The 27,585-nt window shown below is 40.0% G+C and overlaps 1 protein-coding gene across 1 annotated transcript; it reads left to right on the top strand.

Annotated features, from left to right (window-relative positions):
* Positions 1-101: 101 nt before the first annotated feature.
* ST13 (ST13 Hsp70 interacting protein) lies at positions 102-23,617 on the top strand. The gene is made up of 12 exons (XM_054203184.1): positions 102-300; positions 5,132-5,189; positions 6,470-6,539; positions 6,648-6,718; positions 7,241-7,307; positions 7,883-7,967; positions 9,965-10,075; positions 11,472-11,574; positions 14,905-15,021; positions 16,644-16,707; positions 17,891-17,991; positions 21,789-23,617. Exons 1-12 carry the CDS (start codon positions 191-193, stop codon positions 21,915-21,917), a joined length of 1,086 nt encoding a protein of 361 aa, XP_054059159.1. The 5' UTR covers positions 102-190; the 3' UTR covers positions 21,918-23,617.
* Positions 23,618-27,585: the final 3,968 nt, after the last annotated feature.

Below are 27,585 nucleotides of genomic sequence, written 5' to 3'. Positions count from 1 at the left end.
CTTCTAGAACGTTCCCGCCGCTGCGCGGCGGCGGGGCGGGGATAGGCGCCGGGGTGGGCGGGGCCCGGCGAAGCGGGGGCGGGGCTTCGGGGGTGGGCGGGGCGGGCTGGAAGCTTCCACGGCGCCGCGCGGCGGTTGGGCAGGGAAGCGAGCGGGATTTGGTTGCTGCTGCTGCTGCTCCTTCTCTACCATGGACGCCCGCAAGCTGAGCGAGCTGCGGGCCTTCGTCAGGCTCTGCAAGCAGAACCCGGCCCTGCTGCACACCGAGGAGCTGGCTTTCCTCCGCGAGTGGGTGGAGAGGTCGGTGACGGGGCCGCGCCGCCGTTGAGGCGGCCGTGAGGGACGGCGGCGGCCGTGAGGGGGGCGGCGGCGGCGGGGGGGAGGGGTGGTCTCGCGCGGGACGCAGTTTGTCGGGGGTGGGGGGAGGGGCGGCGGCACGTGTCGGCGGGTGGCCCCGCCGCGTGGCCGTGAAGGTGTGTGTGTGTCGGGGGGCGGTTCGGTCCGGTCCTGCCTGACGGGTGTTTGGCGGGGAGCGGCTGCGGTGCGCGGCCGCCTCCCTTCCCTCCTCCCTTCCCGCTGCGGGGTGCGGCGTGGTTACAGCTCGAGCCTTAAAAAGATTTGTTACTGTTTTGTTTCGTATTGTTTTGTTATTGTTGCGTTTTTTCTTTTTTAAAACTCTTGCCTGTACCCGTTGCAAAAACCTGCTCCCCCCGGCCATCTCAGTGTCTCAGCTTTCCAGGCTGGAAAGCCCCAGAGTAATACTTAACCCAGCTAATGCTCGCATTATGCAGCGGAGTTGGCTAGCCTGTCTTAAAAGGAGGCGAGTTTGCTGGGGAGGTGAGTGGCGTCGATTTACATCCCGGTACCCAAAAAAGCGTAAAATACCTGACGGGTTAACACGCGGAACGGTTCCCGGCCCAAAATGTGTTTCGCCCCTTGAAGTTTCACGTACCGAGCTGAAATCTCGCTCCCCTGTGAGGCGCTTCAAGCCTTTGCTGTTCACGATGCACGTAGCCGTCTGTGCGCGCGTGGCCTGTCACCGCAGATGCTTCCCGGTGTGAAAACACTCTCGGGTTCCACCCTGAGCGTCCAGAAGCACAAGCTTGAGGTCCTCTGCTGCTGGCAGAGAACCCACAGAACCCCCGTATGCAGCTGGGGTGCCTCTGCTTGGCTTTCATAGCTGCAGCCCTCGCTAAAGGGCTCAGAAGTGAGTAAAGTCCTTGCAGACACACGTTTTGTGAAAGGGGAAGTCAAAAGATTTTTATCTAGTGACAAACTGGGGTTTGCTTTAGAAAGTTTACTTTAAATTTTGATCTGAAAGTAATTTAACTGTACTTTCTGCTGTGTAGTACTTGTAATTGAAAAACTAGTGGGGCTTTGTGTGCGTGTATATATAAGTAAATACTGGCATTTTGCAGTATGTCATCATGACAATTGCTACAATGAACTACTTGGGGTTTTTTTTTTACAGTGATGTTTAAACTGTTTTAGGTATGTGAATATTAGATGGTTGTAAAACCAGTCCTCTTTAACTAAGCTTGGAGTAGTGATAGTAGCTGCATGTATGCCTAGGAAGGAGCTGCATGTCTATTTTATCCTACTGCAGGTCTTTAGTTCCTTTTGCTAATGTGCAAAACACTTCAGTGCCTCACCCTAGGTTACATCCACTGTTCTGTTGTGTAATTCTGAAGATGTGAACAGAGTATTTTGGGAGGGAGAAGAATAACATTGACTTCTTTTAGCCAGAGAAAGCTTTAGGGAATGGGAAGGTGATCATCCGACTTCTTGCTTTCTCCTTGTTAATGGGGAGGGCTCTAACTTCAGATAAATCTTTAGAGTTTGTATTTGGTTAATAGAAGGGTGCTTGTATTATAAGAATTAAAATTAGGGTTTGAACTGTGGAGTGTTTTTTTCCACGTAAAATCTTCACTGCATATCTTTGTCTCAGAAGTTAAAAAATATTTCTAAGTAGAACCTCCTATAACTCTTAAGTTTTCTGGTTTTCTTCACGTATTTGAGCTAAATATTTGAGTAAGTTTTACACCTGAATATTTGGTTTGATAGACAAATTACTTCTCATGTCAAATTGTTTGGAAGTCTGGTGGGTCCCCCTCTTCACTTCCGTAATAGTGCTGGTTGCAGTAGGACTATGAAGTGTGTTTATAGGGTCTTCTAATTCTTTGGAAGCTGCTTGAAACTTAACGTGGCCTGGCTTTGGGTGGAAGTAATCTCAATGAGTCTGCTATCTTGGTCAGGATTACCTGTATTAATGTAAAAGACATAGGTTTAGTCCCCAAGATAATGTTAAGAGTGATTAGAGAATAATGTCTGAATGATACTGGAATCCATCAATAAATTTTTCAACTAAAATGTTGAGAATTTATTTAATTTCTTAAAGCTAATGATTCTAACTTAAATGATGCTAACTGCTCACAGAGCCAGAATGGGATGCTTTATTTCTGACCAGCTGTTAATGTTGCATCAGAAACCTAAAGTCTTTGCTGTTTTCATGCGCTTGTTATCTTCTAACCTTTATTCTGTCTAGCTGTTGTATTTAATTTCAACATAGATGCTCTCTGTATAGAAAGCATGCACTAGTATATGCTTATGTTTGGGAAGTGTTCTGACATCACCTTTTAGTCTTGCCTGCTTTTTCATAATTGCATAAAAATACAAATATTTTGACACAAATTGTTATGAAATGAGTCATTAAAAGTCAACCCGTTTCACAAACCTGCAATTGAGTAAAGAAACAATAGCAGTGGTTAAAAGAAAAGCACAGAATCCCTAATTGATGAACAGGGCTTTTTGCCTTTTTTGTTGTTGTTTTGTTGAAATAGAATTTGACCCTTTTGAATTCTCGGTAATCCAGTTTCTTTCTAAAGATAATTTTGCTGTCAGTGATGAAAGTGGATGCAGAAATAACAGTTGTAGTTCTTCCAACAAGTCATAAAAGCGGCACTTCTCATCACTGTGATGAGTGATGCAGTCGTTGCTGCAATGGAGCCCTGACAGCTCCCAGGAGTTGTTACTGGAATTGCACAACTCTGTTTTAGCACAAAGGTTTAATTCAAAATCTTTTTGTTGTTGTTGTTGCATGTGCGCTGTTTATACAGCTCAGTACCTGCCTTTTCCTATAAACTGTCTCATATGTCTGTATGCAGTTGAGGTTAAATACGTGGCAGACTTTGCATAAATATCGTTGCTGTGCATTTAATCATGGTTTTTGGGGGTATGTGAAGAAGGCAGAGGAGACTGACCAAGTTGTTTCAGTCTTGAGGTGATTCAAGGTGTCAGACTTAAAATCATCTGATTTTGAGACTGGTAATTTGGAATTGCTCAAGAATTTGATTCCTGCAGGTTTTTTTTAGCTTGAGCTGTCGTTAAATACATGATTGGAAGCTGTGAATGTTATTGACCTTTTAGAGTTAGAGTGTTCTCAGTCTTTTTCCAGTAAGCCAGGCTTTGAAAGAGTCTTATTGTTTAAAAAAAAGAAAAAAAAAAAAAAAAAAAAAGAAGTGTTGCAAACAAACATTAGATGGATCTTAACTTGTGAGCATTGTGTTACCCTGGATATTAGCTATTGGCACCACTAAAATGCTTCGGAATTTGTGGTTTCCTTTGTGCAGGAGAAGAGAAGTTCCAAGGCTTCCCTAGACAGTCCCTGTCGTCCTAGAGAAAACTGATTTTTACAGACTGGTGAAGAATTATATGCCCTATTGTCAGCCTATGAGGGTAAAAATTTAGGAGGAACAGTTACTACATGTACTGTGTTTTTTGCCTAGCTCTAAGGATTTGTCAGGCTGCAATTGTTTAGTCCTTGCAGTATAACTTAGATTAAGTAGTGACAACATTCCAGTGACACTTGTAGATTTTTTTTGCAATAGCTTCCGAAGGTGCCAGTTTTTGTAATTTGTGGTATTTTATCTTGACAGTTTATCCTTGTAAACTGAAGGTAGTGTAGTGCTGTTCGTTTGCCTTTTTCTGCAGGGCCTTGTGCCAGGACCTGTCAGTCCTTCCACCTCCTCTTTCCTTTCCTACATTCTCTCCCCAATTGATCCCTGTCCCCGTTCTGTCCTGCCCCGTCCAGGTTTGTTTTCAGCCAGTTTGGGGCCTGACTGTGAGATAGTGCTGGGAGGGAGGAAAGAAAGGAGAATGGGACTGCAGCAGCCTGAGTTAAGAAGGTGTAGGATCTTGTCCTTAGGATATAGTTTTATGTTGCACTAATTCCTGAAAGCAGATAGTCCTGCACCCTTCCAGTTCCTCGTGCCCGTTCCTGTTTGCCCACTTCCTTCTCCTCTCCCCTGCATCACATCTGAGCAGTTGTGTGCGGCCCAGGGGAGTTGGTCAAGGCTGCCGAGTTGATAGAGTTGTTTTTTTCCCTTCGGAGTGTGTATGGCCAGAGCAATTGAAAACTATCAGTAGATGGGAATGCAGGGCAGAGGATGGATGGGAATGGTAGTCCTTGTGGCAGCTTGCCATTGGGTATGATTAGATGTTATATGAAACAGCTAGAGAATTCAGCCTATGCTTCTTTTTGGCTGCTAACCAAAGTCGATATAATATAGAAGTTTATTCTATATTGAAAGAATGCTGTCTATACAGAGAATGCTCCTTAACTCGTAGCTAAGGAAATGCATGAATATTGAAATACATAAGAGAAATAAAATTGTTTTCTAGGCAGCGATTTTTTAATTGCATAAGCATTTTAGGCCATTAGGGTTTTCCTAACTTGTTAGACCTTTGTTCCAAAAATAATTCTAATTTTAGTAATATCTATAATAATAATACTTAGTTTTGACTTAAAAAGTAAGTTACATTTTAAGGAGAAAATTTCAGCCAAGGAGGCAGCTTTTCCTTGTGAGAAAGGGTGGGTGGGTGGTGTGCATGAGTCCAAATGACAGTGGGGTTCTAGGTGAAAGAGCCAACAGACATGGTGGGCATTATGTTACACTGAGGAAACCATGGTGGATATATGCTTTTTATTTGCTGGTTTTACAGTGAGTTGGATCATCATGTTTTGTGTAACAACAAAAAGCTGAGATTATCAGCAGGATTTGAATCAAAACACATGTCATTCTCTTGATAATCTTATTGTTTTGTTTTCTCTCTTCTCTATTTTGCTGAAAAGCATGGGAGGCACAATACCGCCTGCTCCAGCCAATGCCTCCGCAGAGGAGACAAGTAAGGTGAGATATGAAGAATTTATCATTGAAAACTAACATTTGGACTCTGCAAAAAATACTGAGCAGGAGGAGGGAAAAAATTGGTGTCCATTTTCACTAAAATAGGGTAGGTCAGTGTGCTAGGGTGAGTGATTGGAGGAGTTCAGTCTGAAGCCCATTGCATGTTGTAGATAGATGACTTGTTACAGATGGCTTCCTAATTTATTTCAAGCGTTATCATGCTCCATTTCCCTAATCCTGAATGCCTGATGCTTTGTGCAATGCGAATGCCAGACAAAGTCTTGATTTATTTTTTTGTGTTCTCACTGTTTATACACCTCTTCTGTAGTCATCAGTGGATTAAATTATAATCTTTGCATGAGAAGAAATATTAGTGAGCATGATAGGTAATGAAGTGAACAGTTGAACTAGGAACTTTTTAAAGCAGTATTGTGGAAGAGTTTTTCCTTGGTTTTTTGTTCATTTGCTTTAAGGGAGATAATAAATTTGGGTTGCAGATACTCATATTGGGATTTTCCCAAGCCTGAAATTCCTTTGTAAAAAGTATAATTCCCTTTTTGGATTTAACAAGACAGTGGATGCTGGAATTACCGGCTAGTTAGAACTGTATGGAGGAAGGGGCTGTGTGTACACAGCAAATAGTCTGTGACACTGAATATGCAGGCAAGCAGCTTATGTGTGTGATAAAGCAGGACATGCTAAGTTATGGTATTCAGAGGAAATTAGTACTGTAGTTAGAAAATTATAGGAAAATATTTGAAAAAACATTCTAAGTATGTGTAAGTGGCAAAAACATCTGACCTTGTCAAATGGAAACAATATTTTGATCATTGACACCAGCTTATTGTTCACTGCTAAGGGACCCTGGCTTAATAGTATTAGATTGAGAGAATTTTTGATCCATAGAATGTGCGAGGGAAGGCAGGAAGATTGGAAGGATTGGTTAGTATTTACTGCAAAACTGGTTCTGAATTGGGTATTATCTGGATTATTGGGTTTTGATTACTGAATTGTGCAAATTGAAGGATGGGCTTTACCGATAGTAGAAGTTCATGCATCATAATTTGGGCTCTGAATTATTTGCATGCCTGATAGACTTAATCTGAGAGGAGGAAAAAGGAGATTTGTATCTTAAAAATAAAACAGGTTAGCCTTTAGCTCAGTAGAGCAGCCTGATGCTTTGGAGATTAATTTTGGATTTTCTGATGCATTGTTATTTATTAGAGTGGGAATAGAATATCAGCCAGAAATAATGTATGTTTACAAATACATTTCTCTTTCAGGGCAAAGCAGAGGAACAGCCAGAGGAGCCAGCTAAATCACCTGAACCAGAAAGTGAAGAGAGTGACTTAGGTGTGGAAAACAGATGACTTTATCACATTTCACCAATTTGAACGTGATTCTGGAAATCCTTTCTTGTTTGTAGATGGAGCTTAATCTTGTTTTTTGTTTTTCGTCCAGAAATTGACAATGAGGGAGTGATTGAACCAGACAATGATGACCCTCAAGAAATGGGAGATGAAAATGTGGAGGTAAGCAGAATATTTTCATTGTCTGTGGTGGTAGGAAAGTTAGGGAGAAGTTTTGAGTTTAGTCAAGGATAGCAGCTGAGGGGAGATGAGTACCATGTTAGCTAGGTAGCCAGCTGTTGCTTTGGCTCTTTTTCTCCAAAGTAGAAGACTTCCTGGCTCAAAACAACAGTCTTTCCTTATTCAAGGTTAGAGTCCATCAAAAAGTTCAGTGAGGAAAATCGTGTCAGAAAACACTAAAAAAAAATTTATGAAAACACCCATGAAAGCTAGATATGTAGAAATATGCTATTATTCAACTTATCTTTTGAGCATTTTCTAGCTAAAAGTAATGGTGGGTAATGTCTGAAAGAAAGTTATTTCCTTTTTTTTTTTTTTTTTTTAAACTATGATTTCAATGCAAATTAAAAACAAGATTCTGGAATCAGAAAACTGGAGCTCCCTTCTTCAGTGCTGTCTTACCATGGTAATTCTGGCCTGGACTCTACAGCTTTTGGGTTTTGTGTGTGATTTTTATTTTCTTAGGTAACTGAAGAGATGATGGATCAAGCTAATGAGAAGAAGATTGAAGCAATAAATGCTCTAAGTGAAGGTGATTAATTGTTTTTTAGTACATATTCAAGGACATAAGGTTTGGTTCTCCTTTTTAAAATAGGAAGTAAATATCTCGGACAATTTCAATGCTTTGAAGGAAAAGAAAGCCCACTTCCTGCTGGATATCCAAAACTATCTGGAAGACGAAAGCTTATTTAAGTGCTATCTTCCCAATGTAGCTATAGTTTCGCACAGGGTAGGGGAAGTGAGGTACTGCAGCATCTTAATTACAAATTGCTCATTATAGTACTTCCCTACGTATTATGATTAGTGTCTCTAGTGGTTTGTCTTAATGCGGTGAGAAGCTGTGTAATAAAGATGTGACTTCCTATTTGATTGCATACGAAGTTAAATGTACAAATTTACCTGGGAAAAGTCTTTCCTCCTCTCCAGCATTAATTTTGGAATTTGTACTTCAGTAACATCACAAGAGGGAGAAATTGATTTTCCTTTGTTGATAATGTTCCATTTAAGAAGTGCCTAAGGACTTAACACCCTGTAAGAGGCAGGTTTGGCAATTTGGATGTAATTTCATTGCATAATGATTGAAACTTTGCTGGTACTCTTGTTTAGGTGAACTTCAGAAGGCTGTCGACTTGTTCACAGATGCTATCAAGCTGAATCCTTGTTTGGCTATCTTGTACGCCAAGAGGGCAAGGTGAGTCATTATAAATTAGTGATTTATGTTTCTGCCTGTTCTGTTATTTTCATTAAGGAACCTAAGTAGAATGGCAACTTGGGGATCTATGTAAACTCAAACCAGATGAGCGAAAGAGAAAAGTGCACTTCATGCATTTTCTCTTATATGTGATTAACCAGATTTGCTGAAGCAACCATACGTGGAATATTGATAATAGACTAACAGAATGATCCAAATACGGCTTTTGGTATGTTGAGTTAGAATAACGCTGAATAACAAACACTTGTAAAGTCTGAAGGTTGTTCTGGGATTAAGACAATGATGGAAATCATGTCCTGTTTAGATGCAAAGTTAATTGTGGATCATGTGAATTCTCTCCTTGTTGCACCTGCTAAATGAATTTGTTCACTGTGAAGTAGACATGTTTCTTTTCAACAATCCTGCGTTTGAACAGGATGCACTGGGAACATTGTCGGATTTGATGTGTGGTTGCCCTAACGTCATAATGCCCAAACATATTCATCTTCCTAATTCTTGAGGAAGGCTGGGCAAATATGGGTTGCAGAAGTTCCCACAGATACTTTTTTTTTTTCTCCTTTTATGTACACAAACAATCACTAGTCGTGATGATTTGATAGTTTACCATATCTTTTCCATAGCAAGGCGTAATTCAAAGAAATGTTTAACTGTTGATGACTCTTCATGTGATTACGTAGTGTCCTTTAACTCTTCCATCCTAGTACATCTCAACTGGTGCATGCCTTGCTGTTTTTTCCCTTCTGTATCAAAGTTTTTGCATGTAACACCACTTGTGTACCTTAATACGCTGTTGTTGTTGCCATCATAGTAGTATTTTTAAAACCTCTTAAAATGTCGTATCTTCTCTGGACTGGGATTAGCAATGAAAAATAAGAGCATTAGGAGAAGATTAAAAGTTATCTCAATTTGGTCTATTGTAGAAAGAAGCAAACAGAATATTAGGATATAGTAAAACTTGCATTGTAACAGCAGTGCTAACCAAGTGCTGTGAATAATGCACCTCTCTGGTGGACTTGGGTTTTGGTTCTAGAGGGTTTGTGCATTTGGGAAACCAGGAGTTTTGTGAGTTAGGATGTCTCCCGTTGGTAGCTGTGAGACAGTTTTCTGACACATTGGCCACCTGTTTGATTCTAGAAGAGAAGGTATGACTTTGTGCTTGCTTGCTTTATAACAAGCCTTAATGATTACTTACTTACAGGCACTCTAATTGCTGATAATGTTGTTTTCAAGTATATATAAAAAGGTAGAAGTTCTAACTTGGAATATCTTGAATATCAAATACTTCTGTCAATTCAGGAATGTGGGTTTTTGGGTGTTGTTTGGGTTTTTTTACTGTTTTCTTCAGAGTTTTTTAATTTGAATGCCTCTACCTTCTAAAGTACTGCCCTACTAGTTAAGCTCATATGCTTGTGTATTGTAAAATTTTCAGTATTGTAAAATTGACGAGGGATTGGGGATACTTTCTGGGTTTGTGTTTTGTTTTGCCTCTTTTAATTTTGGTGACTCATCTCCCTATCTGCTTTTATAGTTCGTGATGATTCTAGCCATTGATTCTTTTAGCCTGTATGATAACTTGTGCTTTCTTTGTCTTACTGTTTTAAAGACTATGTGATATGGCATGCATATTATTATTGTTGTTTTGTTCAAATTGCTAGTTGCCATTGGCTATAGACTTGAGACACCATGGATTTGAACTGTCCTTTGCATTTATGTATCCGTTCCTTGTCCACTAAAGATATTATTGCTGGCAAAGCTTGAGTCTAAACAATGAATACTTTAGCTTCTTATGATTCACCTACAATGATGGGAGGGCGACTAAATTTCAGTGACTTCATCATCACTACAAAATCTTTTTGAACTCGGCTCTTCAAGTGTATTATCTTACTAGCTTGCCTGTTAGTCAGCCAAAATTATTTCCAGCTTAAGTTAGTAACTTGGTATTTCAATATGTACAATAAATGTTCTTGTTCCCACAGTGTTTTTGTGAAACTACAGAAGCCGAATGCTGCCATTAGGGATTGTGACAGAGCCATCAAGATTAATCCTGACTCAGCACAGACCTACAAATGGAGGGGGAAAGCACACAGGTAATGAACTGCACCTGTAATTGATACTCTCTTTACTTGTGGAGAACAGTTTTCTTTATGTATTCCCTCCTTCTCCGTGTCTATGAACTGTCTGTCTTGTACCTGAGAACAGTAGCCATGAGCCAGGAAACCATTGTGCTGAGTGTATGGCTCACAGGAAAGAAAGGATGATGGTGATTTATTGATCGCAGTTTATGAGTAGTTGTTCTGATGCTGTCTTTTTTTTTTTTTAAACATACCTTCTAATACCTTACTGCTGCTCTGAGTAGCATTTTCTAATCATTTGCTAAAGATCATGAGTTCTAGGACAGTGGGATTTATTTGTTTGGAGGTCTTTTGTTTTCACTTTTTTAGTTTGGTTTTTATTTACTAGGATTTCTCTGCTTATATTTCTTATATTGTTTATATTATACTTCTTAAACATTTCTTTGCTGCCCATATCCCATTAGATCCTAGAGCTCTTTTACATAGTAAATTAAACTGTCTAGTTATTAAGGGAACTATTTGTTGCAATTGGAGAATGGTATTAAGCGAACAGTGTGATTATTTAAGATGGCGTTAGGCCAGTGTGCATCCTCCCCCAACTATAGTTAAACTGTTTTGTTTTTTTAAATGACAGTAAGTCAGCCAAAGAAAATAATGTGATGCTTCTTACAGTCTGTATAAAAGTTGAAGGAGTAAATGCTAATAGAACTCACTCAAAAAAAAGGCAATTTAAACAGTGTTCAGAGAGTAGTTTGTTAATGTCTACAGTTTTAATAAACGGCATGGAGTCAAAGAGTGAGAAGACTGGTAGTCTATAAGCAGAAGTGCTTTGGCCATTTAGGAATACGAGCATTTGCTTAAATTTTTGATTGTCAAGAGTTTGTGTAAACGAATAGTTAAGAAGTGAGCACAGTAGCTTGTAATGACTTCTTCAACTAAGACATGGTGCATCCAGTTAGCTAGGATGTTTGAGTGCTGAGTAAAGAGGGTCCACTTAAGCTTGAGGTAGTAGTTGTGTAGACTTGTACAGGGCACTGAATGTGTAGTTTTACACTACACATGTGCCTAGTGGCGCAGAGTATTTTTATTAGTTTGCTTCATGTGTTTAGGTAGGGTACCTTCTCCCTGTTGGACCCTTCTTGTTCATAGCAGACAATGACACTAGCTGATTTAAAACTAACTGGTTTTTTCATCATTGTTAGTTCAAGGAAAAGTTATTGTAAGGGTACGAAGCAAGCAAGTATCCTCTAATGGCATCCTAGTGTGTAGGTTACAGAAAACACCATGATTGTTAAACTTCAAATGTAGCTGCAGGTAAAATATTGAATGCTGCATGGTTGTAAATATTTTGAAGAACTGTAAGTTCAGTTTGTTTTTTCCCTTCTGAATGTTGGTGTTTTCTGAATTCCAGACTTCTGGGTCACTGGGAGGAGGCCGCTCACGATCTTGCATTAGCTTGTAAACTGGATTATGATGAAGATGCTAGTGCCATGCTGAAGGAGGTGCAACCAAGAGTAAGTGGGGAGGCGTAATGGAGGTTCCTACTCTATTTGTTTGAGTGACGTTGATGCCTTCAGATTCTTCCAATATGCATTGTCCTGGGGGAATGTGTTCATGTGTCATCTTACACTTCAGACTTCTATAAACTGAGTTTATAAATACTTCTGTCTTCAATCACAGCTGTTTATGGCTGTATGCAGAGAAATTGAGTCTCTGGGGCTGGGCATGTAACCAGACTGTGAAATAGTATGTTCCTTTTTTAAAATCTTAACAGAAGAATCTGAAGTAATTGAAGTTCGCCAGGCATTTTAGAATCTAGACCAAAACATTCAGGAGAGCAAGACAGTGCTGTGATAATGGATTTTTTTCAAAATGATTCTGAATTGATCAAAGCTTCATCCTAAACATGTTTTACAAAGGAAGCCGTTTGCTGTGATCTGTAATTTCATTAATCTACCCCATGAGGGCAGCATAATCTCTGTAAGACTGGTTTTCAGTTTTTCTCAAGTGATTGACCCCAGCATTCTTCTAAGGAAGAACTTCTGTGTAAAAAATGTAAGGCTGTTGATAGCAGGCTTTCTTTTTCATCTGTTTTGCGCATTCCTTTAAAGTGGTTGACAGACCACAGATTGCAGTTTTTGCATTGTATTGCGTTTAAGTGGCAAGGCTGGGGGGAGGTGGAGACTACAGGGCTGGCATCTTGGAAGAAGAGACATGGGGCTGTCCCTATGTCAGATGGAGCCAGTTCCTGCTGGCTCCAAACCAGACCCACTGCTGGCCAAACCTGAGCCAGTCAGCGATGCCAGTGGCGCTTCTGTGATAAAGTATTTAAGAAAGGTTAAAAAATGCAATGCAACACCCTGAGAGAAGGCAGTAAAGAAAAAAACCAACTGATAGAAGCAACCCTGCAGACACTAAGATCAGTGAAGAAGGAAGGGGAGGAGGTGTGCCAGGCACAGGAGCAGAGATTCCTCTGCAGCCCATGGAGAAGACCATGGTTAAGCAGGTTGTCTCCCTTTAGCCCGTGGACGTCCATGGTTGAGATGTCCACCCAGCAGCCCGTGCAGAACCCACACCAGAGCAAGTGGGTATGTCCTGAAGGAAGCTGCAGCTGGTGGAGAGTCCACACTGTAGCAGGCTCCTGGCAGAAACTGTGGCCCATGGAGAGGAGCACACGCAGAAGCTGGTTTTCTGGCAGGAGCTGAAGCCCATGGTGGACCTGTGCTGGAGCGCTCTGTTGCTTAAAGATCGTACCCTGTAGGGAGGACCCATGCTGGGCAGTTCTTAAAGAACTGCAGCCTGTGGGAAGGATCCACATTGGAGCAGTTTGTGAAGGACTGTATCCTGGGAGGGAGGACCCCACACTGGAGCAGGAAAAAAGCATGAAGAGGAAGGAGCGGCAGAGGTGCAGTGCTATGAACTGACCACAGCTCCCGTCACCCTGTGCTGTTTTGGGTGGGGCGAGGAGGTAAAAGAGCGGGGAACAAAGGAGTGAAGTCGAGCTTTGGGAAGAAGGGGAGTCGGGGGAAAGGTGGTTTTAATTTTATCTTTGTTGCTTCATATCTTACTCTATTTTTAATGGGAAATAAATTAATTTAATCTTCACAATGTTGAGTTTGTTTTGCCCATGATGGTAGCGGATGAGCGATCTCCCTGGTTTTATCTCAGGCCAGGAGCTTCTCCATCTTATTTTTATTCCCTGTTTTGTTGAGGAGGGGGAGTGGGAGAGCTTAGTGAGCGGCTGGCAGCCAGCCAGGGTTAGCCCACCACATGCATAAACATTCCTGTGTCTAATAACTTATGCTTTCAGTACTGTAAAAGACACTGTCTCTGGCAAAACAGCAATTCAAACCATCTTGCAATATGTTAGTCTTCTGTGTTGGAGGCTATTGATGTGTGGTAAATCTAATTAGGTCTTAGGTCTCAACCTCTTTCATAAGACGTGTACATAATGCTTGGCTTAGGGGGAACCTTTTATTTTGCAGCTAATCTGTGCATGCACAGAAACAGCAGAGTATGTCTGTGATACGTCGATGTGTAGTTGCCAACTGTGGGGAATTTGTTTATGTAGTTCAAGGAAAAATGGATGATGATGGGTGATTATTTTTTTTTATCTTTAACAAGTGAAGATGATATGTTCACCTGACTTACTTCCAGCTTTCCTAGGACTTTTTAGTTTGTAGCACTTTCGTCCAAAAGTCTTGAGTTAAATTCTAAAAAATGCTTAGTTCATTTTGCGAAATATTTAGAAACAATGAAAGTCAAAACTTTGGAAATTTGTATGTTTCATTAAAAAGAACCCCAAACCTCTCTCTCTCTCTTAATGAACTAATGGCCGTAAGATCAGGTTCTGCCAACCCATACTGCATTCAATACCAGTCAGTCTTGGTGCCTGCAGCATGCTCTCTTGCATATATACTTCAAGAATGATGTGGTATGGAATGAATATATACTAGCTAAAATAAGTTTTATTGGAACTTCACTCTTTATAAAGTCATTTCTTTGTTTAAAAGGTGGTCTGAAAGAACAGAAGAGTGTCCACTGTAGCAGTAGTTAGTATCTCTGTTCTTGAACCTTGATTTTGCTATATTCTTTATTACAGAAGTGTTACAGGGTGATCATCATACACAATTTGTGAAATCATGAACCATTTTTTACAATGCTGTATAAGGATACATTCTGGTTTCAGGAAAGCAGTGCTGCAGTTAATATTCTATTGTTAAAATGACCCCTGAATGAGGAGCCTTGGGCAGTTCATTGCTAACTACTCTCCTCTCTTGGGGCTGTAGATCTGATAGACTTGAGAAAAAGCTAATACTAGGAAGCAAACTTTCTCCCCACCAGCCCTTTCTTCGTTTGGTTCAGGTATTCTTTGGTCTGCTTAGGTCTAGTTGTACATGCTGCAAAGGCATCTGGAACTGCAATAACAGTACCTGAAGTGTGTCTGTGTGCAGGGGAAACTTACAATTCCTATTGCTGTTGCTTCCTCCTTTTCTGGGGAAGTTGCTGGTTCTGGCCCTGGAGAAATCAAGAGTTCAGCATGAAAGCACAAAGGGATGTGGAATGATAACGTGCTTAAGTTCTAACTATGGTGCAAGTCACAGAGCTCTGTAAAAAGTATACGAGAGTGCATGTTCTGGTGATAGTAGACACGAATAATTGATTGCTGTAGAGAGGAAATAGCAAATGACTCCTGAAACAAAAGGGCTTTTAGGATGTGAAGTCAAATCTTATATTTATAAACTAGTAAAAGCAGATGGTTATGCTTACATGTATTTTGTATTGAAATACATTGTGTGGTATGCTAGAAATGTACATGAAATCTTGGTATTCTGTTGTAACAGGCTCAGAAAATTGCTGAACATCGCCGAAAATATGAGCGGAAACGTGAAGAAAAAGAAATCAAGGAAAGAATGGAAAGAGTGAAGAAGGCACGGGAAGAGCATGAGAGAGCACAAAGGGTGAATACTTAGGCTTTAATATTTCTTAATAATTTGGAGAGTGTCATAGTTATTTTGCTTAAAGTGAATTGCGGAGAATAATTACTTTCGGTTTTAAGTCTTAGGTATGAACTCTCTAAAATTTAATTCTATCTTGGTTACTTGACCAACAGTGAAATCTGGAGAAGGCGGCATTGTACTGCATCTGCTTTTATTGCTTGTGACAAAAACAGGGTCTGGAATATCTACTAATCCTGTATTTCAAGATGTCACGTATTGTATGACTGTGACAGAATAGTTTTCACTTCAAGTACTTGCGTCTCCCAATGTGGGGGGTTCTAAATTCAAATAATACTTTGCTTCTCTTCCTTACTTTCTGACACAGTTTGCTTGCTTTTTCTTCGTGCTTTACTCCCACCCCCACCATATTAAAATATTTCAGTTAGTTCTAAAAATGTTAAGTTGAGGAGCTAAAAACAAATCATAGAATCGTTTAGGTTGGAGAAGACCTTTAAGATCATCAAGTCCAATAATATTGTATTGCACATGGATTGCTCTTGAGCTTTGTCACAGGTTTCCTGGTTTGCTCGTTGTGCATGTATACATTTTTTCTCACTAACCGTAAATGAGGAGTTAATGTGCAAATGTGTAAATACAGCCAATACTCAGATTCAGCTCTCTTGAGTACCAGGATGGACTAAGCAGTACATGCTTCGGATGCAGAAGAAATCAAAACATGGAAAAGCAAATTGAGTACAGGTAGTTCTAGAAATATGCAACAAAAACTTGGTAAAGCAGTGAAAAGGGTACGAGAAGTACGTACAGAGGCTCTTGCATCCATCACAAAGGTGCAGGGTGTTCCAGCAGATAACAACTTGACTGTCTGAGGTTATGAATTCAAAGCTGACCAGAGGTAAATTGTTGTATAGGCTGAATGCTTTTTCCTTCTTGTGCTTTCTCTTGCTCTGTGTCAACTGTTTCAAAAGAATAGAGACAGAGGCAACCACTGGAAGAGCACATAGTTAAAATAGCCATTATGTTTCTTTATTTAATTTTTTGGAAACTGCTGTAACTTGAAGCTTAGCGTTTGTGCTCTTACTGGAAAACAAGAACACCCCTGAGCCCAAACTCTTGAATGTTTGAGCCCTATGAACTGTTGTAGTTGTCATCATATGCCTTATTGTAAACTATAGTATTAGCAAGCCACTGCTGTCTTTTAGCATGTCAAGCAATTCATTGGCAAGGTGTTGAGACGCTCCATGGTTTACACCTATTGCCAACTGTTAAAACATCACTTGTATAGGAAACTGCCCCATATTCATTCAAAGGCTGCAAGTTCCCTGTTTTCAGGGATGTCAGATAACTTGTATGCTCTAAGCATATCCACTTAAATCATACAGTTCGTACTGAGTAAAAACATACTATGCATAACTTACCTGCAAAAACATACTAAAGTAAAAGTAGACATTGCTATTTCTTGTTGGTGGTTTTGGACATAGTCAAGTGCTTTGTTTGTTTATTGTGACAGCCTACCTACCTGAAACAGTCTCAGCTATTTTTTTTTCCTCCTAAAACCAGTTGAGCAGTAGAGAACAGTCTGCAGTTCCATTGCTTTGTGTGGAATGATGTGCTTTCATCTGCAGGAGGAAGAAGCAAGACGACAGGCAGGAGGAGCTCAGTTTGGTGGCTTCCCAGGTGGCTTCCCAGGTATTTTATTTTTAAGCACGAATACTTGAGGTAGAGGTGACTGTTGGAGTTTTATATGTTTCTGTGTGGAGTATTATAACGACAGTTTTTATAGCACTTGTTCCTAAAACAGAGAAAAATGCGTTACAAAGTTTAGAACTTGCCTACAAATAGCTTTAAGCACTAGTGGGAAGAAGGATGGGATTCTTTCTCTTAAAGAGGATTGATGCTGGGTAGCAAGTATAAGGAAGACAGAAAACAATAATGATGGATAACAGAATGAAAGGATTTAGATCTGAGAAAACCACAAAGTTACAGTACTTGCTTAATAATATGTGCTGAAAAACTAATACAAAAATATTTTCTAAATTACCCAGGGTGCCTTGGACCCATTCTGCTTGAGAGCAATAGTTTAAAACTGAAAAATTGGATTGAATATTAGGGAAATCTGTGCTGGTTGCAAGCTATTGTTGAACAGAATATTTTTTTCAAAGGAGGTAGTGCATTTTACCTTATAGAAAAGCTGTCCTTCAACAGTTCCATGAAAATTGGGATTTCCATGTTATTCTTGGGTACAATAAATTGGGGAGAAACAAGAGAGAGTACTAATGCTCTCAAAGATTGAGACGTAGCTGAGGTAAACTGCGTGCATGCTCCAACCAGATCAGCTTGTCAGGGGAACTGGAGAGACCGTACCTACCCTGCTTAGCACAGCTGGGGTAGCTGCTGATTAAGGATTCAAAAACAGACCTCAAGCATTTTGTTTCAGGAATAATTTTTTTTTCCTTGGTGGTACAACTTTTTCAAACCTAAAGTTCCTACCAAATGTGGAGTGTGCCTGGGACATACTACTACTGATCTGCTTTTGCCCTGAATTGTTCACCCCAGACATTCAAAGTCCTTATGTTCGTGGGCTTGAGATCTGCCTGATTTAAGTTAAACAGAAAAATAACTGTGTCTGTGTACAAGGTGCTAGAACCTGGCACTCATTACAAGCCTCCTATTCAGTTTGGTTAAAAACATGGATGAAATAAGACGTAGGTCTTCACACAAAGAGAAGATGAATACCCTGCTTTCCACTCAGTGAAGCAGCTGTAGCCTTACGGAAGACATGACTTTAGAGGTGTGGTCTCTCTCAGTGAGCCTCCTGTATAGATGAATTACATGTTTTTCATCATGTATTCTTCTTGCCTTGGGTTTGCAGGTGGATTTCCTGGGGCTATGCCTGGAGGTATGCCAGGAATGGCAGGTATGCCAGGTCTCAATGAGATTCTCAGTGATCCAGAAGTCCTTGCGGCCATGCAGGTGAGTATTTGTTAAAATCAAAGCAAAATGTTCTGAACGATGGAAGAACAGTGCCTATGAGCTAAGGGAAGGAAGAAGGATGTGACCTGGATAGCAATGGGACGGTTGCTTATTTCTGTTGTGATATTCACTCCTTCTGTGTGCGGCATGACTGTCTGGAATCAATGTTAGCTATTTTTCAGGCTGATGGGAGCTTAACTAAAGGTGCTGCCCCCTCCTCCCCTCCCTTACTCCCCACCCATGATAGACAAGACTAAGTGTTATATAGAGTTCTTCATCTGGGTCTCTTACATGGTCATTTTCCGCATAGTATAATTCACTTCTTTTTTGAATGCACACAGATTGTGGCGAGATAATTATGCACAAACAAAAAAGCACTTGTTAACAATGTTGCAAAACAATATATTACAATAATATTGAGATGAGACTTGCCTTTCTCTTTAGGGGATTAAGCGCTTGATTTTTACCGGAGGTGAAGTATTATCAGAATAGTTCTACATCTGGCATCTTCCAAATTCATGTTCAAAAAGCTTACTTCTCCAGTAGGCTTGATTAATTGCTCAACGTCATGACTACTTTTACACAAGAAAGTATTGCAACAGATTAAATAGAACATATCTGACAACATCAGTTTTAGGGGCAGGTGGGCTAGGAAGAATCTGAGCTATATAGTTGCGTTTGCATACTCATATCATCAAGTGTCTTGTTACTTTTTATGGGTTGCTGTGGGTAAACTACAGTTATGTGTTAGTATCAGCTCATTGAACAGTTCTCCCAATCTAAATAAAAGCATCACAAAAGACCCTTATTTGGTATGCCCAGAAATCACAAAAAAGGCATCACTTGCCATACAAAAGTTTATGGTTTCCCTTAATAGTTTCTGGTGTTTGGAAACACACCTTTACTTAGACTACTGCAGTCAGCAATGCTGACTTGCATCCAAACCATCTAAAAAAGCCCTCGTGACTTGTAGTTGTATTTATTACCTGGTTAATTTATGCTGTAATAAAGGAGTTTGAAATTAGAGTTGCTGGAAACAGAGCTTTGAGGCGCAACTAAATATTAAGCGCTTGCCACATCCCTTTAAGAAGACTCCATTGCATGCTGTTTATATATGCCCTAACATACTGTAGGACTCTGTCGCAAGAATGTGTTGACAGCGTTTTCTGATAATGCAGGCAGGCTTTAACATGTAGAACCTGTCCACAAAGCCTTGAGTCTCTTGCTGACTTCTTTGTACAAACTTTATGTCTAGATATGATTTATTCAGCATTTCACCTATGCCTGCGCTGCCTTCTTTTCCTAAATTGTCTGACTATATTCTGGCCTTCTCTGAACTGGCAGCGTAAACTCTAGTTTTAAAAGACAGTAGTTTGCACTGAACGGCTTCTGCTCAGTGCAGCTATGGAATGTGTTGGCAGGTAATGGTGGCTGGCGACTATTATGTAGGCTGTCTCAGTGTTACAAAAAAGTCTGGTTTATTGTCTTCAGGTTATTTCCTTTTTTCTTTTTTTTTTTTCAATTGTGGCTGATAGTAGTCTTTTATGTATAAAAGACTCAAAGTGACAAAACTTCAGTTGTGTTTCTTTTCATATCTTCTTAACAGTAGTATTTGTGACCTTCTGCAATGGCTTCTAATGCGTGTTATTTTAGCTCATTTGCCCCTAAGCTTTTTAGTCTCCACAAGAATTGTCTGAAATTTTTGTGTGTATGTTTCTCTTATTTTACTATTTTGGCTGGAGGGTTCTGTAGTACTTCCTATCTTATATGTGCAACTGCTTTCTCTGGACAAAACATGACATTTGTGATTTGGAGAGCTGTCATGGGTCAAATACAAGTCCTTTTCAAAAGGAGTGATGTGTAAGATGATGGATTCCTTATTTCACATGAAGTTGTATGTTAGATCCAGACTTCCACAAAAATGCTAAGTTGGAAAAAAGAATAGGGATAACTTTTTCCTTAAAAGTATTTTTCATCCTTCTGCAATTAAAGACTACAGCATTAGAAAACTGAATGTTTCATTAGTGCTGTTTACACAATGGTTCCCATTCCACCTTATGTACCAAATACTTCTCTATGGAAACATTGGTATCTTCAGTCTCAAACTTTATTCAGATAATGTTGCTCATCAATGTGAAACCTTGGATGTGTTAAACATTTTTATAAACACAGCCTAATGTTAGGGCTTCCAGGGAGTTGCGCAAGTACAGAATAATTTATGTGCTGTGAATTTGTAGGACTGTAAAACATGTAGTGTAAAATTGGATATTTAATATTCATTTAGGTATACTTTGATACAAACTGGTGACTGAGCTTACCCAGCTTTTTGTTCCGGATTCATATACGGGTGAAAACACAGATTTAACAACATGACACGATCTTTATAGTCATGTGCCTTATTTTGAAATCAAAAATTCAAGAAGTTTGAGGTTGTGAAAGTCGTCTTTTTTTCTTTGCATAGGAATCCTGTAAAGTGGAGAAAATGCATCTAGTGTCTGTTTTCTGAATGTCAACATACCATTTGTCATGGATTTAGCAGACTCCCTTTTGCAATTGTTGGCAAAACACTTGTAAATCCTTCTAATAGAAGATAAGACTTGGCTCTTGGTTCCCAGCATGTATAAAACATGACTGAACCATGTGGGTGATTTCAGTGGTGTCCACACCTACGAAATGCAGTTTTGGATCGGACTTGTTAAACAGCTTTTCTGTGTGTCTGTTGATAGAATAGATAACAGGGTGGTATTACTGTAGCACAGAAGACACTCTGAGGACACCAGTTGTTTTTTGATGGTTTCCAAAGAATAAATCTGCTGTAGTCTAGGGAAGATCATATGTTTCAGAGAAACTACTTAAATGTGCTAGAAACAACAGCAAATGAAACTACAGTTGATGCAGATGATTTGTATTGGACATAATAAACTGCTTGCACTTTAGCTGGATTAAAGAAAACTTGAATCTTTGCAGAAGTTGCTTATAATGGAAACCATTTTCCAGGGTGAGATGTAAAATCAGTCTACACAGATTTATTAAAGGGCACTGTTCAAAACATGCACATTTAAAATGAGTTAAACCAATTCTAGTTTAATGGAGGCCAAAGGTGTACAAGAAATATGGGGAGGAAGTATTACTGCTTCTCATACCAAATAGAGAAGATGAAGTTGGTATTCTTTTGACCACTGACTTTCATGGATATGCGAATGTGTTTATTAACTGCAACATAGTAGTGTGATGAGAGACAAAAAGGTTCAATTCTAATTGTGATTTCTCAGAGGAGGTGGGGAATGACTGCGAATTAGATGCATTTTTAAAAGCCAAACATTGCCACACCATTTGCTCACAGTCCAGCAGATTAAAGTTTCTGCTGCTAGAAGCAACAGAGGTGAAAGTGGTGAGTAGCAGCTATTGCTTGGAGGAGGGTTATCCTGTCATGCGTGCTACACACATAAAGCTCCTGCATCCTTCAAAAGGCATTTGAAGATGCTTGAATAGGAGTAGTCCAGTAGGTGTGGCTGTGTTTGGCTCCTGTTTTGGGGAAAAAAAATCTTGTCCCCTTTCTTGCACATTGCGCTATTACTGTAGCAAGTTCAGTAATGACTCTGGTGTTTACAGATGCAGCATTAAGATAATGCATTATGTTATTGAGTTCTCTTTAGAGACCTCTTGCCCAAAACTCTAATCTACTCTTGTCATGTGAAAAGCTGAGCAAGACTAGATTCGTGTTTGAACCACATAACCGCTAACTTTTGTAGACTTGTTTTATAAGTGTCCTAATTATTTTGCTTTTTGTCCTGCAGGATCCAGAAGTTATGGTTGCGTTCCAAGACGTTGCCCAGAACCCAGCAAATATGTCCAAGTACCAGAACAATCCCAAGGTCATGAATCTCATCAGTAAATTGTCTGCCAAATTTGGCAGTAAACCATAAAATCCCTGGTTCCTAAAAATCATATCTGAACGGGAAGGATTGGATTTGGCTATCCAGTGTTGCAATAAAACAAACCATTGTACCTCCGATCTTCTTAAGCAGAGAAACGGGGTGTTCAAAGGAGAGCTGCTCTCTAGCCCCAAGCGTTGACTTTATTCAGTGATTGGTTTATAGCATTCAAATTATATTCAGATGACCTAGTTTAAACCATCTCTCCTTGTCCAAGAGTTGCGACCTTTTATTGTAAGTATTACAGACAGTTTCCTGTGAATGAAAGCTCCTGTAAGAAATTGTAATATTCCAGGAGTGTAAGATAAAAACCTGCTGTTGTGTTATTTTGGACTTACTTTTTTAAATTGCTCTCAGTGAGCAAAGAGGATGGAACTTTAACAGTTGAAATCTGTCTTAATCCCCTTAGGACAGAAGTGTTAGCCTAGTCACAGATAGCAAAGGTGGGACAAGTCTGAAGAATTAACTGGATAAGGGAATTGTCTGCAAATACAAGTCCTTAAGTTTTTGGGGTTTTTTTCAATGGGTTACTGACTTTATATAGCTATCAAAATTATCAGTATAACCATGCTAGCTAGTTACACACTGGAACTTTTGGCAGTACTACAAATAATGTAATATTTTGATCACCACAACTGTGCAGCAAAGGTACAGTCGTATCCTTTGCACAACCTGGCATGAAGTACATATTGCAGAGGCCACAGAGGTTTTGTTACTTGCTCCATTCTTGTCCGGCACCTTAACATAACATTTTATTTATCAGTCTGGGTATGGGAGAGCAGCTTCTGTCTGTGCTTGTGCTCTTGTCCCTTCCCACTTGGCAGGTCCTCCGCTGGTTGCAGTCGCCCTTCCTTGGGGCCATGCTTACCAGGTTTCATCTATTTGGAAACTTTAGGGAAGGAATCTTGTTCCCATCACTACCTCTGTCCTACTGAATGCAAGCCATCCAGAACATGTAAATGCAGAGTTATAAATCAGTGAAGGGGAGAATACCCAACAAAATTGCAGCTCTGTGTTCTGAGTCCTTACATGCTTACTGATTAAAATTTCTTGGCCAAAGTCCTGCTCGCTCTTTAGAGGTGATGACTCTTCTTCACTGCATACTGTAGTCTTCCATCTTTTCTTGTATCATTTTCTTTAAAAGAAAAACAAAAACCACACAAAAAACCCAAACAAAACCCCCAAAACAAAACAAAAAGCTGTTGTGGTTTCATACTTCCATGTTTTTGAAGCTTGTGATACGGAGGAAAAGGTGAAGTAATTGGATCAGACAGAACGTTCTTCTAATACTTGTGGATTAACAGCGTGGGTATCCTTGAAGCAGTGTCACTGCTGATGATGTTCAGTTGATTTGTCTACCAATAAAGACAGTTGTTGCTTCTGTTTGTCTTAGCTAAAACGTTCTCTTTCTGTGGAAGAATGACCATAGTTACCTGTTCACCACTCGAGTCTCAACATTTGTGTTACTTTTTTTGTACTTCTGTATCTTAAGCCATAACTGATGTTACCACTTTTAAATAAATCTGGATTGGTGTAGGAACTCAACAACAGTTGCAAAAAATAAATCCCCAAATGCTTTTTCTCATGCTAATGACCCTGCAGAATGAAATGTGAATCTTTTTTGCTGAAGAAATATAGTTCTGAATACTTCTCTTAGCCTTTAAAAATAAAGTATGGTTTTGAAAAATAAAGCTTTTTGGGTTTGTGTAACTTTCTGATGAAACTTATTTTGCTTAAATTAAATGTGGAAGTGCTTCAATTGAACTGTATATATAACTTGTGATATAAATTGGAACTAAATTCTTAAGGGCTTGTCTTCATGACCAAATGAACTCAAGTTATGATTGAGTGTTGCAGTGTGCCTGGGCTTTTGGTCATGCTCTTCATCTCCTGCTCTTAAGAGGAGATACTTGAAGTAGGTCACCCCTCAGTACAGGCTGAGACCGGACTTCTTCATTCAGGCTGGTGCGTATGCGCTCTGCATGACTTAGAACATCTTAAACTTATTCCCTGCGGTTTCCAGTTACTCCATCTTAGCTATTTATATCTGTCTGCTTGTGACTAGTCAAAAGTAGGAAGTTACCACTAGCTAGTAGAAATGGTCGTATCTGCGTCCTGCTTGCTTACACGTCAGTTGCCCTTACTCGGAGCTGATTGATAAAATTCTCCCTAATTTCGTTGTTAGCACTAGCAATGTAGCTGAATTCTTGTGATCATTTGGGAATGCACATCCCATACCTCCCTTGGTGTGCAGGCTTTTTTGTTTTTAGTGTTATCTGTAAGTTAATTGAGGAGATTGCTGGACCTCATCTCAGTTCCCCAAGTTGGCCTGTGGACATCTAAGCAGCTAAACTTGTTTGAACAGAAGTGCAAGTGCAGAAAGTTAACTGCCCAGGAGATGAGCAAAGATGATAAGTTCCAAATGTGGGATGTTCTTAGTTTCAGTGCTTGCTCCAGCATTTACTGGCAGCTCCTTCAGGTTATTTACTCTATTGCAGCACAGAGTAGGGCTGGTTCTTGCTAAGTACAGTGGCAATAATCCAACTCAGCTGACAATTTGACTCTAAAAGCTGCCGGCGTGTATGAATGGCTCAGCCAGCACAGTGTGGCACCGAGGTGCTGGCATGAGGTTCAGGTGTGCATTTCTGCTATTTGAGGACAGTCATGTACTGCACTGTTTGGCCAGTCCGCTGCCACAGATGAGATGACCGGGTCTGCCGGAGAGTGTGATGAGACACCTGCAGCTGACTGGTAGTAGAGGGTTATAGCTTTGTTACTGTGTCTGTGAGTCTGAGTGACTTGTCTGTCTTATGTGGTTCAGTTGCTTCCCCAAGGGAAAATAAATGTCAGGTTAGATGCCGCTTCCAGACCGTACTACTTCACAGAGCCCTATCGTATAGTAATGCAGAGAATGTAAGGCTTGGTGCCTTTACCAGATTTTTTTTTAAAATTCCTCTTGCTTCAGCGCTTGGCTATGAATAAAAGCCACTTGTCAAAGTGGTTTGTTCTGTCTTTGTTGGAAGGCAGTGATCGGATGGGCAGGAGCCAGACTGTCTCAAAGCTAGATGAAGGGAGGTGGGATAAGACTGGGCAGAGCAGTGATAGGTCAGGGGCAGAATGGGTCAATAAATTGAGTACTAAAAAGCCATGTAAAGGTAAAATCATGTTGTAGAAAGAGCTTGTCGCAAGTGGCCAGCAGTAGTATATGTAGTTTAAAATGTCTTTAAACGCCATTTTTTTCTTCTTGTTTGTTACCTTCAGGGCCTTTGCATAAAGCTCATACAAGTCACACTCTCCTATATGTCTGTGCATCGCTTCCCTGTGAGATGAAAGAGCAAATGATACTGTTACAGGAGCTTGTAGCAACTGCTGTCTGAGCAGAATCCTTCACCCAAAGGGATGCGAGGTTGCAGACCTAGCCAGGGCGAGGTGGAGTCAGGTCAGCTTTGGCACATGCCTTCCTGTGGGTCGTGGCATACTCCTGCCTGGAAGCGTTTGGAGCCCCCTTGAAATGCCACAGGGCATCTAGGCTGAGGAATGCTGCAGCGCTTTCAGGGTTGTAGGGCAAGCGGGTTGTTGGAAAGGTGGTAGAGGCTAGAGGGTTGTTTCCTTTCTTTGGCTGCAGGGTAGCCTGATAGTGGTTGGCATCGGTACAGAAGTGGATTGGCATCCTCGAGCAGGATCAGAGCTTTGTAGAGGTGGGCCTCAACCTTACTTCATACATGATGGAGTGAGGGTAGAAAAGTAATTCTGGATTACCAAAGAGCTGAAATGGAATAAAAATGGCAACTTCCAACTGGATGCAGAGACCACTACGTTGAGTACTGTAGGACAAGTCATAGGACGTCAGTAGTTACAATACAAGCAAACGCAAACGTGGGGGAAGCAGGAACAGTTTTAATGTGACAAAGAGATGAAGCAGGTCAGGTGGTGGCTGCTGGATCTGTGCTATGGAGCAACAAAAAGATTCAGGTGACTTTGGGCTACAAATAGTTGATCAGCTTGTGAATCAGAGCTTAGGTAAGCCACATTCTCCTGGTGTGGTCCTCACAAACAGGAACTTTATGTGAGACAAACTTCCTTCACCCCCACTGACTGGAGGTCCTATTGAATGTAAATACTGAGGACTTTCCTGTAAATCTGAATCTTGATGACTAACCAAATCAAGATGTTAACTTGTAACCTTGCTAACAAAGTGTTATTACTGTACCTGTCTTTGATGTACAAATACACTTTTGAAATGTATATTCTAGATGGATGGTCTCAGACAAGCTTGAGATCTTGTCAATAAATAAATGTATTTGCAGAATGCGTTACGACTCTTTTTGTAAAGTAAGTGGGTAACAAGCTTTGGCACCTTCGTTGTTGCACACGTACTAAAACCAGGATTTTTTTAATGTACAAACATTTCAGTGGCTACAAGGAATACGAGTTGCTGCTAGGTGTAAATAAATTAAATGTGAAAGATTACAGGATTGGGGGCAGCAGTTTATCTTGGACTTTCTTCCCAAAGTACAACAGCTGAAGCAGTCAGATGGCAAACATAATTTGTATAGAACAAAGGTGTTCAGAAAGAAAAGGTACTTACTTGTGATCTATAAACTAAATAACAAGGAGATGAGGTCTAAAGCAGTTAATGGTAAAAGGAATTCCATTATTGAAACTTTAGTTTTCAAAATTAATGTTCGCACTTTGGAAGGTAAGAGTTTCTAGAAGTTAGTTTGGATCTTGCATTTCAGAAAGAAAAGTATCATGGCAGAAAATCAGAGCAGTCACCTAACAATCGGTGCAGTGTTTAATAAAATTCCCTTTACTAGCTTTTAAAATAGGGTGAAGGTACAAGTTACTAGGAAGTCATCAGAATTAGATGGAAAAGTATCGAGGTATTATATTGAGAATGAAGTGGCTGATTTTCTGACAACTGCACTGCCTCTCATTAGAGAAAATTCGTGCTGCGGCTCAGCCAGTACTGTCTAGTTCTCATCTGCAAAAAGAAAAGCGCCAAGTGCCACCTGTGCTTTCTTATTTCAGATTTTAAAAAAGATCAAAGAGAAAATGGTTTATCACAAACCGTTTATAAGGAAAAATGAACACAACTGTTCTAAAAGAAGATTTGCTCTAGCTTTTTTGAGTGTTATCCCACCATAAGGAAAAGTGCTTGAGAAAAACTGATTTTCAGAAGCCATTTTGTATTCCGGGTTTTTTTTTCTTTAGTGTCTTGTGTGAAAACTTTTCAAACCAAAAGAAATAAAAATCAAAACTGGAATGAGTTACTAGCCTTTTCAGGAAAACAAAAACAAAAACAAAAACAACCCAAACAAAAACAACAACAAGCAAAAAAAACGCAGAAAACCACAAAAATGTGCCATTAGAACTGATCTTAGATATTTATTAAGTGCCTGGGAGAAAAAAAAAACACAAACAAAACAAACAAAAAAAACCCAAAACCCCCCAAAACCACCAAGGCACTAAAACTTGTGTTTGACAATTACTTAGTCTATGTAAAACTCAAGGTGGCTAAGGAACATTTGGTCCGAACTAGTACGGCTGTTGAACAAGCAGCATGATAGGAGATTAAATTTAATAATGGCAAGTGCAAGTAATTTAAACTGAAAAGCATTTCAACTTCGCTGATACCCCTGAGCCTAGGTGAAACGTG

The sequence above is a fragment of the Rissa tridactyla genome, chromosome 1, assembly GCF_028500815.1.
Source record: "Rissa tridactyla isolate bRisTri1 chromosome 1, bRisTri1.patW.cur.20221130, whole genome shotgun sequence".
Taxonomy (NCBI): Eukaryota; Metazoa; Chordata; class Aves; order Charadriiformes; family Laridae; genus Rissa; species Rissa tridactyla.
This window is presented reverse-complemented; position numbering and strand designations above follow the sequence as displayed.